The sequence below is a fragment of the Hyperolius riggenbachi genome, chromosome 3 (genome assembly GCF_040937935.1).
Source record: "Hyperolius riggenbachi isolate aHypRig1 chromosome 3, aHypRig1.pri, whole genome shotgun sequence".
NCBI classification, from domain to species: domain Eukaryota; kingdom Metazoa; phylum Chordata; class Amphibia; order Anura; family Hyperoliidae; genus Hyperolius; species Hyperolius riggenbachi.
In genome coordinates, this window is record NC_090648.1 from 489,170,446 (window position 1) to 489,183,012 (window position 12,567).

A 12,567-nucleotide genomic window follows, 5' to 3' on the forward strand; every position below is an offset into this window, starting at 1 on the left:
AGCACTATATGAACGCTTAACCTCCTTAGGCCTCAATTCACGGAGCATTATCAAACGTTTATCAAACACTTTATCAAACGTTTGATAATTTACCTCATGGGTAAAATCTTACTAAGGTGTTATATATTTATCGAATGTTTTACCGAACATTCGATAAATATATAATACCTTAGTGAATTCAAAATTAGATTTTACCCATGAGGTAATTTATCAAACGTTTATCAAAGGTTTGATAAAGTGTTTGATAAAACTCCGTGAATTGAGGCCTTAGAGGTAATCCCAAATCCTGCTCGGGACAGAAATCCGCAGCTCAGAGTGGCAATCCCGTGCCTGAGTGAGTTATATGCAGGAACTGCTGCTGATCTCTCTGTGGCATGTTTTTTTTTCTTCTTGTTTGTAGGGTCTAAAAGCTTGTGAAAAAAATTGCATGACTTTGAGACCCTAAATCTGGAAATAATGATAATGCCAGGGAGGTTAAAGGGACCCTAAGTACTAATTAAAAATGAAATTGGGACTTGCCTGGGGCTTCCTCCAGCCCACTGTTGGCCCGCTGGCGTCTCCGTTATTGGACGACTTCAGCCTGAGGTCGTTAGGGCTGCTTCCCGTTTTGGTCCTTTGCGACATCATGCCGGCCGACTATGCATCATCCCACCAGCTAGTGTGAGAGTCCTACGCCTGCACAGTTCTCTAATATTGAACCGCGCATGCGCAGGACTTTCACGCCGGCCAGAGTGATGACACGCAGGTAAGTCCCAATTTAATTTTTAATCAGTGCTCAGGGTCCCTTTAATCCTCTTGGTGTTCTGATTCTTTCCGGATTTTAGGGTCTAAAAGTGGTGCAATTTTTTTGCACCCTTTTAGACCCTAAAACCTGGAAAAAAATCATACTGCCAGGGAGATCTGCAGCAGTTCTGCAATCATTAACCTCCCTGGCTCCAGCGCTGCAGTTATGCCTCCATCCTCCGGGTGGTGCTGCAACTCTAAAGTGAAATTGCTGGCTGTCGTCATGAAGCAGAGCCCCGGAGGAGAGGAAGAAGAATGCCAGTGTTCCGACGAAATAACCTACACGTCGAATCAGCCTACATGCAGTATCAAACGTATCGCCGGCCGACGTCGGGATCCCCGGGAGGTATGTAGAAACACTCCCGGTGCACGCATTGCTCTGCATTCAGCCTCCGGGGTCAGATGTCGGGATTACCGCTCTTAGCTGTGGTTTTCCGCCCCGACCCTAGCTCGGGATTACCGCCAAGGAGGTTAAGGCATCCAGAACTACACAAAGATTGTGACCATTTGCCTAGAGAGCTGTCCAGCTGATAGTCTTTTTTAGCATGTATTACTGGTAGACCCTTTGACTTGCATATACACAAGTTTTTTTTTTTCAGTCATTTCTTGAGCCCTGTAAATATTTTGTTTCCAGCTTCTCCGACCTCCATCACAACATACGAGACGTGTCAGACGTACGAGAGGCCTATAGCGTTCACCTCGCGATCCCGCAAACTCTGGATCCAGTTCAAGTCCAATGAAGGAAACAGCGGGAAAGGATTCCAAGTACCGTATGTTACGTATGATGGTAGGTTGTTTCTTTTTTATTAAGTGAGTCATGTGAAATGACTGATCCCACTTAAACTGAACCTGAAGCGAGAGGGTTATGGAGGCTGCCATATGTAATTCCTTTAAAACAATACCATTTGCCTGGCAGTCCTGCTGATCCTCTGCCACTAATACTATTAGCCATAGACCCTGAGGCCTTGTCCACATTGCGTTCCATTCGCGTGTCCGTCCGCGTTGGGCTGCTTTTGAGGTGTCTTTTTTTTTAGATTCCCGGCGCTTGAGTGGGCAATTCGTTTTTGTGCTTAGCGGTTTTCTAATCGTTTTTTCTGAGCGGTTTTGTAATTCACTTCCTGAGGCAAGCCAGGAAGTGAACTCTCTGACCCAGAAAATAAAAAACCATGGGCGCAATCGCCTATTGCACGTTTTTGTACGCGTTCGCTGATTTTCCTATACCTTCCATTGAGGCAGAATCTCCCCGAAAATGGAAACACGCACCGCTTTCCTAGCCGCACCGCGCACGACCCGCACTGGTATAAACGTTCTCATACACATTCATTGGCTACACGATCGGGGGGGGGGGGGGGCGTTTTTAAAAACCGTAGGCGGCCGAAACAAATCCCGAAAACGCCTGCGGTGTGAACAAGCATGCAGCAGATCAGCTGTTTTTGATATTCTCAGATCTGACAAGATTATCTGCATGCTTGTTTCTGGTGAGATTCAGACACTACTGCAGCCAAATAGATCAGCAGGGCTGCCAGGCAACTGGTATTGATTAAAAGGAAATAAATATGGCAGCCTCCATAGCAGTCTCACCTTGGGTTCACTTTAAGGTTGCCACATATAGCAGTTGGCTGATGGTGTAATGGGTAAGGGCTCTGCCTCTGACACAGGAGACCAGGGTTCGAATCTCGGCTCTGCCTGTTCAGTAAGCCAGCACTAATTCAGTAGGAGACCTTTGGCAAGTCTCCCTTACACTGCTACTGCCAATAGAGCGCGCCCTAGTGGTTGCTGCTCTGCTCTGGCGCTTTGAGTCCGCAAGGAGAAAAGCGCAATATAAATGTTATTTGTCTTGTCTTGTCTTTGTCATATATGATACTATCAGATCAATCGAGTTTCTATTTTTCTACAATGAAACCAGCAAATTTAAAAAATCAAAAAAGTAAAAAATGTTTTTAATAAAAAAAAAAAATTATCAATTTGATCCGATGTGATTTGATCCGATGTGCTGGAAAAAAAATCAGCTTTTAAAATTGAATGTTGCATGGTAGGTTTGATAAAATATTCTAAACGATATAAAGTGAATACAGTGGAAAGGACAAAAAGAAAAAAAAGACAGAAATGAATGCACACTCATCCAGATCTAAAAATTATATAAATACAGTACTTTATTTGAACACAGCATATACACATTGCATTAACACAGCATACAAAATGCATTAAAGACTATTGGCCATATCCTAATAACTTTTCTCCTGCATATTTATTTCATCTAAAAAGTAATTTTTCAGTACTCCACAAATGAAAAAGTACTAAAAATGTGTTAAAAATGTAATATCAAAGTAATTAAAGTAATTTCTTCCTTGGTGGGATCTTTAAAAGTGTTTTATTGGTAAGGTTTTTAAATATATATACAGTGGTGTGAAAAACTATTTGCCCCCTTCCTGATTTCTTATTCTTTTGCATGTTTGTCACACTTAAATGTTGCTGCTCATCAAAAACCGTTAACTGTTAGTCAAAGATAACATAATTGAACACAAAATGCAGTTTTAAATGATGGTTTTTATTATTTAGTGAGGAAAAAAAACTCAAAACCTACATGGAGCTGTGTGAAAAAGAAATTGCCCCCTGAACCTAATAACTGGTTGGGCCACCCTTAGCAGCAATAACTGCAATCAAGCGCTTGCGATAACTTGCAATGAGTCTTTTACAGCTCTCTGGAGGAATTTTGGCCCACTCATCTTTGCAGAATTGTTGTAATTCAGCTTTATTTGAGGGTTTTCTAGCATGAACTGTCTTTTTAAGGTCATGCCACAACATCTCAATAGGATTCAGGTCAGGACTTTGACTAGGCCACTCCAAAGGCTTCATTTTGTTTTTCTTCAGCCATTCAGAGGTGGATTTGCTAGTGTGTTTTGGGTCATTGTCTTGCTGCAGCACCCAAGATCGCTTCAGCTTGAGTTGACGAACAGATGGCCGGACATTCTCCTTCAGGATTTTTTGGTAGATAGTAGAATTCATGGTTCCATCTATCACAGCAAGCCTTCCAGGTCCTGAAGCAGCAAAACAACCCCAGACCATCACACTACCACCACCATATTTTACTGTTGGTATGATGTTCTTTTGCTAAAATGCTGTGTTACTTCTACGCCAGATGTAACGGGACACGCACCTTCCAAAAAGTTCAACTTTTGTCTCGTCGGTCCATAAGGTATTTTCCCAAAAGTCTTGGCAATCATTGAGATGTTTTTTAGCAAAATTGAGATGAGCTTTAATGTTCTTTTTGCTTAAAAGTGGTTTGCGCATTGGATATCTGCCATGCAGGCCGCTTTTGCCCAGTCTCTTTCCTATGGTGGAGTCGTGAACACTGACCTTAATTGAGGCAAGTGAGGCCTGCAGTTCTTTAGATGTTGTCCTGGGGTCTTTTGCGGCCTCTCAGATGAGTTTTCTCTGCGCTCTTGGGGTAATATTGGTCGGCCGGCCACTCCTGGGAAGGTTCATCACTGTTCCATGTTTTTGCCATTTGTGGATAATGGCTCTCACTGTGGTTCGCTGGAGTCCCAAAGCTTTATAACCTTTATCAGACTGATAGATCTCAATTACAGTACTTTTGTTCTCATTTGTTTCTGGATTTCTTTGGATCTTGGCATGATGTCTAGCTTTTGAGGTGCTTTTGGTCTACTTCTCTGTGTCAGATATCTCCTATTTAAGTGATTTCTTGATTGAAACAGGTGTGGCAGTAATCAGGCCTGGGGGTGACTACAGAAATTGAACTCAGGTGTGATAAACCACAGTTAAGTTATTTTTTAACAAGGGGGGCAATCACTTTTTCACACAGGGCCATGTAGGTTTGGAGTTTTTTTTCTCACTAAATAATAAAAACCATCATTTAAAACTGCATTTTGTGTTCAATTATGTTATCTTTGACTAATAGTTAACGGTTTTTGATGAGCAGAAACATTTAAGTGTGACAAACATGCAAAAGAATAAGAAATCAGGAAGGGGCAAATAGTTTTTCACACCACTGTATATATATTTTTTTATGTATGTGTATATTTACCTGGCAAAAACTCAGGAGAAAAGTTAATTGAATATGCCTTATAACTGAATTTAGAAAAAAACAACAACATGAAACCTACCTAATGAAGCCTTGACATACAGTAAGTGTCCCGCATGTCCCGCATGTATTAGAGTTGAATACAATTATTAAAATAAATGTAACTTTATTAATAGACAAAAACAGAACATAGTGAAAAGTCAGTTAAGATGGCCACCAACAGTCCAGTTTCTAGCGAAAAATCGTTCAATGATCAGAAATTCTGATTGAAAGAAAAATTGTTCACTGCACCATCAACAAACCAATCTTTGCTTCCTATCTATCACAACCAACCAGAAAATCCAAATTTTTGTTCAACAAAAATCCAATCCGACGACTATTTTTATAATCGTTCATAATTGATTGCCCATCAACTGAGATTATTTACAACCAATCCGATCAGAATTTCTGATCGCTCAAACAATTTATTGCTAGAAATCGGACCGTTAGTGGCCACTTGAGAGGAGGAAAAGAGTAATTGTGTAATCTGAAAGGCCCAAAGAATGAAATATATATCTATAAAAAAAATAAATAAAAATAAAGCAGTTAAACTTACCTGGGGCTTCTTGCAGCCCCCATGCAGTCATCTCGTTCCCGCACCATCCTTCTGCCACCCTCCAGCCAGCAGTGGCAACTCCCAACCAGCTGACTCCTCATTGCGTCCCCATACACAGCAGCACTCTGCACATGCGCTGTACAGGAAAATCGCTACTGCACATGTGCAGAACATTTCCCGCATCAGGGTGCGTACAGCATGCGCAGTAGCCTCCGATTGACGCCAGCCAGCTTTGAGGGGGTCGCCGCTGCTAGCTGGAGGGTCGTGGAAGGATGGGATAGATACAGGATGACTGCAGGGGACTGCAAGAATCCCCAAGTAAGTTAAACTGCTTTTTGTTTTTTGTTGTTTTTTTTTTTACTTTTATAGCCTGTTTTAAGACTTGGGATAATACTGGAACATTATTGACTTTGCAGAGGAAGCAGACGAGACCTGAATTTATAAATTCAACAAAATCTAACTAGATTTTCTTTCATCTGCTTTAAACTTCACAGAGGATTACCAGCAACTCATAGAAGATATTGTTCGCGATGGGCGGTTATACGCTTCAGAAAATCACCAAGCAATTTTAAAGGTGCGTTATCATGGTAAAGCCCTGCAGATGGCCTGTGGTGAAGGTACTGCGGGTGATGTAAAAAATACCAACAGACAATGTTCCTTGGGTCATTCCTTACTCTAATTACCTAATGTTTACAGGATCCTATTCTGATATATAGGCCCCTATTCAATTCATTTTCTCTGCTAAATTTTGTCCTAGGAGATCATTTTTCATCTTCTGTTTAGTCCATTAGCAGCTTCAGTCGTTATCTTGTGTGAGATAAGTGCATTGCTTTTGACCTCAGTCAGCAGAACTCGTGCTGTAAATTCTTGGAATGCTTTGATCTATCTCTACTTAGCAGACAATAGAGAAACTGAAAGCAGAAGTCATCTTTTAAAGTCTCACACTGCCCCTTAATAAAATGCAAATGACAGCAGTACTCATTAGAAATGTAACAAGTAAGAAATAAAATATGTAAAATAAATTGCCCTGGAGCACTCGCAAGCCTCCAAATAAGCTGGCTGCTAAAGGGTTCAATTAACTTTTCAGCACCCTGTAATTAAAAAAGCGCCAAAAAGTATTTTCTGGCTTACTGGTGGTGGCTTAAAAAGCATTTTATTGGTAAGGCGTGAAAATATAACCTAGGAGAAAAAAGTGAATTGGACCGGGACCCGCAGTCTCATCCGTTTTTTTTATACCAGTTTTGATCCCTGTTGGTGGGGATTAGGGGGGGGGGGGTGTTATAACTTATCAGTATTATCCCTGGACCCTCGTAGGTCCTGTTTGTGTATTATGTTAAGACGATTATCATTCTATTTATCTAATTGTGCGATAAGAAAGCATTGTGTACTCCTCGTCATGCTTTGTTCTTTATTAACCTCTTGAGGACCACAGTGTTAAACCCCCCTAAAGACCAGGCCATTTTTCACTTAACCTCCCTGGCGGTAAGCCCGTGCTGAGCACGGGCTATGCCGCCGGGAGGCACCGCTCAGGCCCCGCTGGGCCGATTTGCATAATTTTTTTTTTGCTACACGCAGCTAGCACTTTGCTAGCTGCGTGTAGCATCTGATCGCCGCCGCTACCCGCCGATCCGCCGCAATTCCTCTCGCCGCGGCCGCCCCCCCCCCCAGACCCCGTGCGCTGCCTGGCCAATCAGTGCCAGGCAGCGCTATGGGGCAGATCGGAGTCCCCTCTGACGTCACGACGTCGATGACGTCGGTGACGTCATCCCGCCCGTCGCCATGGCGACGGGGGAAGCCCTCCAGGAGATCCCGTTCTTTGAAAAAAAAAAAAATTAAAAAATTAAAAAAAAAGATTTGCTGCCCCCTGGCGGATTTTTTGCAAACCGCCAGGGGGGTTAATAGGCCACTGCAGCTTTAAGGCCTCGCTGCAGGGCCGCACAACTCAGCACTCAAGGGATTCCCCCCCCTTTTCTCCCCACTAACAGAGCTCTCTGTTGCTGGGGTCTGATCTCTCCCCAGATGTTTATTTTTTTTATATAAATATTTTTTATTATTTTTTTAAATAAATATGCCTTTTTTTGTAGTCCCCCCTCCCTCCCTCCCTCCCTCCGCCAGCCAATCAGCGTGATCGGCTGTCGTAGGCTTCAGCCTATGACAGCTGATCACTTCCCTGCCTCTGGAGAGGACAGCCGTGTCACATGGTTGTCCCCAGTACAGCGCTGCTGCAGATCGCAGCGATGTACAGCAATAAAGACAGCGGTTTTGCCGTCTAACAGTCCGCTGGGAGACTGAAGGAGGAGCGGAGCTCCGTCATCAGAGGGGGATGCGCCCATCGGCGTGACGCGGTCGGCAAGTGGTTAAACTTTGGGTTAGAAATTAAAATACCGCCCTTTGTGCACATGTGACGGTACCGTCGCCGCCAGGTCGGGAGTCGGGACTACTCAATCCCTTGGTCAACAGTCCAGGTTTGTGTAATATAGGTCTTAAAGGAAACATAAAGCAAATAGTGCTGCCCCATGATATACTTACCCGGGGCTTCCTCCACCCCCTTGCAGCCGACATGTCCCACGCAGCACCTCCGCGCGCAGCCGCCGGCCCGGGTTCCCCGCTGGTGCACAAATAAGAAGTATGTTTCTTCCAGAGTAAAATGAGCTATAAATTACCAAATTACTCTCCTATGTTGCTGTCGCTTACAATAGGTACTAGAAATATGACAGAGTTGACAGTTTTTTGACTAGTCCATCTCTTCATGGGGGATTCTCAGTATTTAATGGATTCTCTCACCCCCCCCCCCCCCTCCCCCCCGTTTGTACACTATTCTGGCAGTTGGACTGAGCAACTGCTGTTTACAAAATGCTCTTGAAAATGTACTCTGAGAATCCCCCATGAAGAGATAGACTAGTCCGAAATCTATCAGTTCTGTCAGGTTTCCACTACCAACTGTAAGTGACGGCAACATGGAAGAAAAGTAATTTATAGCACATTTTACTCTGGGAGAAATGTACTCTTTTTTTTTTTTTGTTTTCATGTATTTTAAATGTTCCTTTTTTCACGATTAGTGGACCTTTGATATATTTAGTAACCCATTTGTTTTTTGTTTCAGGACATTCGCTTTATGTATCATTATGTACATAACCTTGTGGAACATGTTTCAAAAAGGTTCACTTTAAAGGCCGCCATATACTGGTCGATTGCCACTAGATCAACCAACAAATAGATCCCTCTCTGATCGAATCTGATCAGATAGGGATCTATTGGCTGCCTATACACTGCACACAGATTTTGAGTCGATTTCACCATTAAATCAAGTCACCTGTCCACCGGTGCAAGTCCCTGGGTCACTGCAGTCTCTCACTTTTTCCAGCGTCTTCTCTTCCCCTTGTATCCCGTCCTGTGACAAGCATAAGTTAAAACAGTAGAGGGCGCTATCCTGTTTGAACTTCGCCTTCTCACAGGACGGGACAGGAAGTGAGGAGAAGAACTGCAGCGACCCGGGGACTCACGTCAGCAGACAGGTGATATTACTGCTGTGACGGTTGTTGCCGTATCGAACGTTGCTAACAATGTGCTACCAACCCGCCGGCGAGCGAGCAAAATTTTCCACCTGGACAGATTGACTGAATTAATCAATTTTGGACGGAAATCGGTCGGTCCATTGGTCAACATCTGCGTTAATGATTTCACAGCAGATTCGATCACAGTGATCGAATCTGCTGTATTTCGACGGGAAATTTACATAGTGTATGGGTACCTTTAGAGTATAAGGAACCAGTGTTCAGTAATTCAGGGAAAGCATGTTATCATTTCAGATAGCTCTTTAGAATAACTATCTTTATTTTTTATTTTGTCTGCAGGACAAGAAGCTGATCAAAGCTCTTTTCGATGTTTTAGCGCATCCCCAAAATTACTTTAAGTACCCGCCGCATGAATCGAAGGAGATGTTTCCACGATCTTTCATCAAACTGCTCCGGTCAAAAGTTTCCAGATTTTTACGGCCTTACAAATAGCTTTGTTGTAATTAGGTTTTTTGTTTTTTGTTTATTTTTTTTGCAATTTTTTTCTCCTTGGTCCACCCAACCTCTTTTTTTCCATCCTCGTCGTAGAAATTGTTATAAATAAGACTTTCTAGTCTGCATTCTCCCATCCATGCGGAGGAAATAAGGGCTTATTTGAAAAATTATTTTATGGACGCCGCATCGTTTGGTTTAAATTTTGGCTTCTAAATCAGCCAGGACAAAAAAAGGAAAAAAGCTCCCATACGTCAGAACAAAGACATTCAAAGACACGTCATAGTACATCAGTTGGACATGCATGCCACCATGTCTACAAGCCAACCTTTCTGCAGACTACAAGACCTTCAGATTAACTTTGGGGAAAAGCTAGTTTAAAGAAAGAGCAACTTGTGTCCTAAAATTCAGTTTTGAAGATTACCAGAAGGCAAAAAAATGACACCACCTTCAAGATCTTTGGATCTTCTGGAAACCGAAGTCAGACAAAACAAAATGGCTTCCCTCTTGATTGGTCAAACGACTTGGCAGGAGCTTTGAAAACAAAATCCATTGTGATCTTCTGAAGAATGAATTGTTGCGTAGCATAACCAATTAATAAATCATCTTAAAGGACCACCATTGCAGAAAACTGAAAAATTTTAAATACTGTACATTTAAACGCAAACAAATAAGAACGATGTTTCTTCCAGAGTCACATGAGCTATAAATTACATTTCTCCGATGTTGCTGTCACTTACAGAAGTACATTAGTAGTAGTAATCTGATGGAACTGACAGGTTTTTAACTAGTCCATTTTTTCACGGGGGATTCTCAGCATTTCATTTATCTTTTCCAAAAACACTCCATGGAAAGGATCCATATAAAGATGCAGGTTGCCCTCCCTACCTGTTTGCATGCTATTCTGGCAGTTAGACTGAGCAACTGCCATTCACCAAGTACTTTTGAAAATAAAGAAAACCCTGTGAATCCACCATGATGAGACGGGCTAGTCCAAAACCCATCAGTTCCAGATTTCTACTACCTACTGTAAGTGACAGCAATTTAGGAGAAATGTAATTTATAGCACATTTCACTCAGGGAGAAATTTACTTTTTATTTATGTGTTTTTGTGTATTTTAAATTTTTTTTTTTTTTTTTTTTTTTTTGCAAAAGTGCTCCTTTAACTGGCATTTGACATATATTGCATGTAAACCACTTATTATTTCAAATACTTGCATTATTTCTCACAACAGTTCTTGATAGCTCCAGCTACCCTTTGCCTTAAAACAGGGGTCTCAAACTCGCGGGCCATTTGCGGCCCTCGATACAATATTTTGTGGCCCTCGCCGGCAAAAGCTTCCTTATAGTTCGCTTCAGTGCTCCCAAGTAATCCGCCGCATCCCCGCCACTAAACGAGGGCTGCAGAGCCCCCAAATCGCCCGGGGGGCAATCCGCCAGCATTTTCTGAAAGGGGCAGAGCTTTCAGCTTTAGCTCTGCCCCTACTGACGTCAATCGCCGCCTCTACCTGCCCCTCTCTATGAAGGAAGAGTGAGAGGGGCGGGCAGAGGCGGCGATGCGCCGCGATTGTGAAATTCCTTATGCGGCCCAGCCTCATCCTGACTTTGCCTCCTGCGGCCCCCCAAGTAAATTGAGTTTGAGACCCCTGCCTTAAAACAAACCTTCACAACTCTCTAACTCAAGATCTACTATAAAGTGGACCTTTGATTTTAGCTGGTAGTTTCGGCCCATTTGAATATTTTTGAATCACAGAAGCTCCTCCTTCTTTAATGGCGGCAGCATTATATCGGTGGCAGAAATGATAAAGCAACACAGATGTCTCCGGGTCGCCTCCCTGCAGTTTACGTAGAAACCCGATAAGCCGGCGCATGTCTTTTTTTTGATCACTTGGTTCAAGAAACTACCTGCAAACGAGTATTATGGCAAGAGAAGGAAGTGTGTAGTATAATTAATATTTTAAATTGCACTTGAATTTTGTATGTAATGGTTAGGGGCAAGAAATGCATTTTTTCTAAGTTTGATTTTTTTTCCCCCAATTTGCTTCAGATCTTAATGTTCTTGTGTCAAACCAAAAATTGTACCAACTTTTTAGTGCTTTTTTTTAATGGTCTACAGCAGTGGTCCTCAAACGAAGGCCCGCGGGCCGAATGTGGCCCCTTGAGGCTTTTTCACCAGCCCCCCACACACAAAATGTATTACTTATAAATGTGGTCAGCTACATCTTTAAATATTGGTGGTCCACATATAGAATAGCAGTGCTGGCACCACCCATCCACATGGAAGCCAGAAAGCTGTAATTTGCTGGTTTCCAATCAAATTCCACATCAGGTGACACTGTTGTCCAATTGGACTGCAGCTTGTCACCTGGGTATGCTTCACTGTCTGGCCCGCAAAGACTTCTACATCATTTTATGTATACTCCGGCCCCCCAGCAGTCTGAAGTATGTTGACCCGGCCCTCGACTCAAAACGTTTGGGGACCCCTGGTCTACAGCCTTATTTAGTAATTCAGAGACCAGTAGTATCATTGTTCCATCTGCAAACACCCAGTGAACGATGAATTCTGATTGGCTGGTTGAGGGACCCATTTAGCCTTATGGGACAAGCTTGAGCGTAGAACAGAAAGCGTTCGTCAAGAGCCAGAACAGCGCCCATCATAGCCGGCTGTGCGAGGTGTATTGTTGTACGAAGTGTATGTAGAGCACGTCAATCAAATTCAGTTGGGACTTTTGAAAAGTTTAGGAAGACATTTCACTACCAAGTAGGTTCCATAGTTCACATAAGTAAAGAGAATACCCCCAGTATTTATAAAATTTGTATAGGCAGAACTTCACACCATGTCTAGACTTAAAGGAGAAATGTAGTGAGGAGGTATATGGAAGCAGCCATATTTCTTTCCTTTTAAGCAATACCAGTTGCCTGGCAGCCCTGCTGATCTATTTGGCTGAAGAAGTGCCTGAATCACACCAGAAACAAGCATGCAGCTAATCTGGTCATATCTGTCAAAATTGTCAGAAACACCTGATCTGCTGTATGCTTGTTCAGGGCCTATGGCTGAAAGTATTAGGGGCAGAGGATTAGCAGGGATGCCAGGCAACTGGTATTGCTTAAATGGAAACAAATATGGCAGACTCCATATA

The 12,567-nt window shown here is 42.8% G+C and overlaps 1 protein-coding gene across 4 annotated transcripts in view; it reads left to right on the forward strand.

Annotated features, from left to right (window-relative positions):
• SCUBE1 (signal peptide, CUB domain and EGF like domain containing 1) overlaps window positions 1-10,066 on the forward strand; it is a 359,575-nt gene extending 349,509 nt beyond the window's left edge. For all 4 annotated transcript variants that reach the window (XM_068278175.1, XM_068278171.1, XM_068278172.1 and 1 more), the window contains 3 exons: window positions 1,418-1,570; window positions 5,915-5,994; window positions 9,275-10,066. In XM_068278175.1, coding sequence (XP_068134276.1) covers window positions 1,418-1,570; window positions 5,915-5,994; window positions 9,275-9,427 — 386 coding nt within the window. In that variant the 3' untranslated portion in view covers window positions 9,428-10,066. The remainder of the gene's footprint in view (window positions 1-1,417; window positions 1,571-5,914; window positions 5,995-9,274) is intronic.
• Window positions 10,067-12,567: the final 2,501 nt, after the last annotated feature.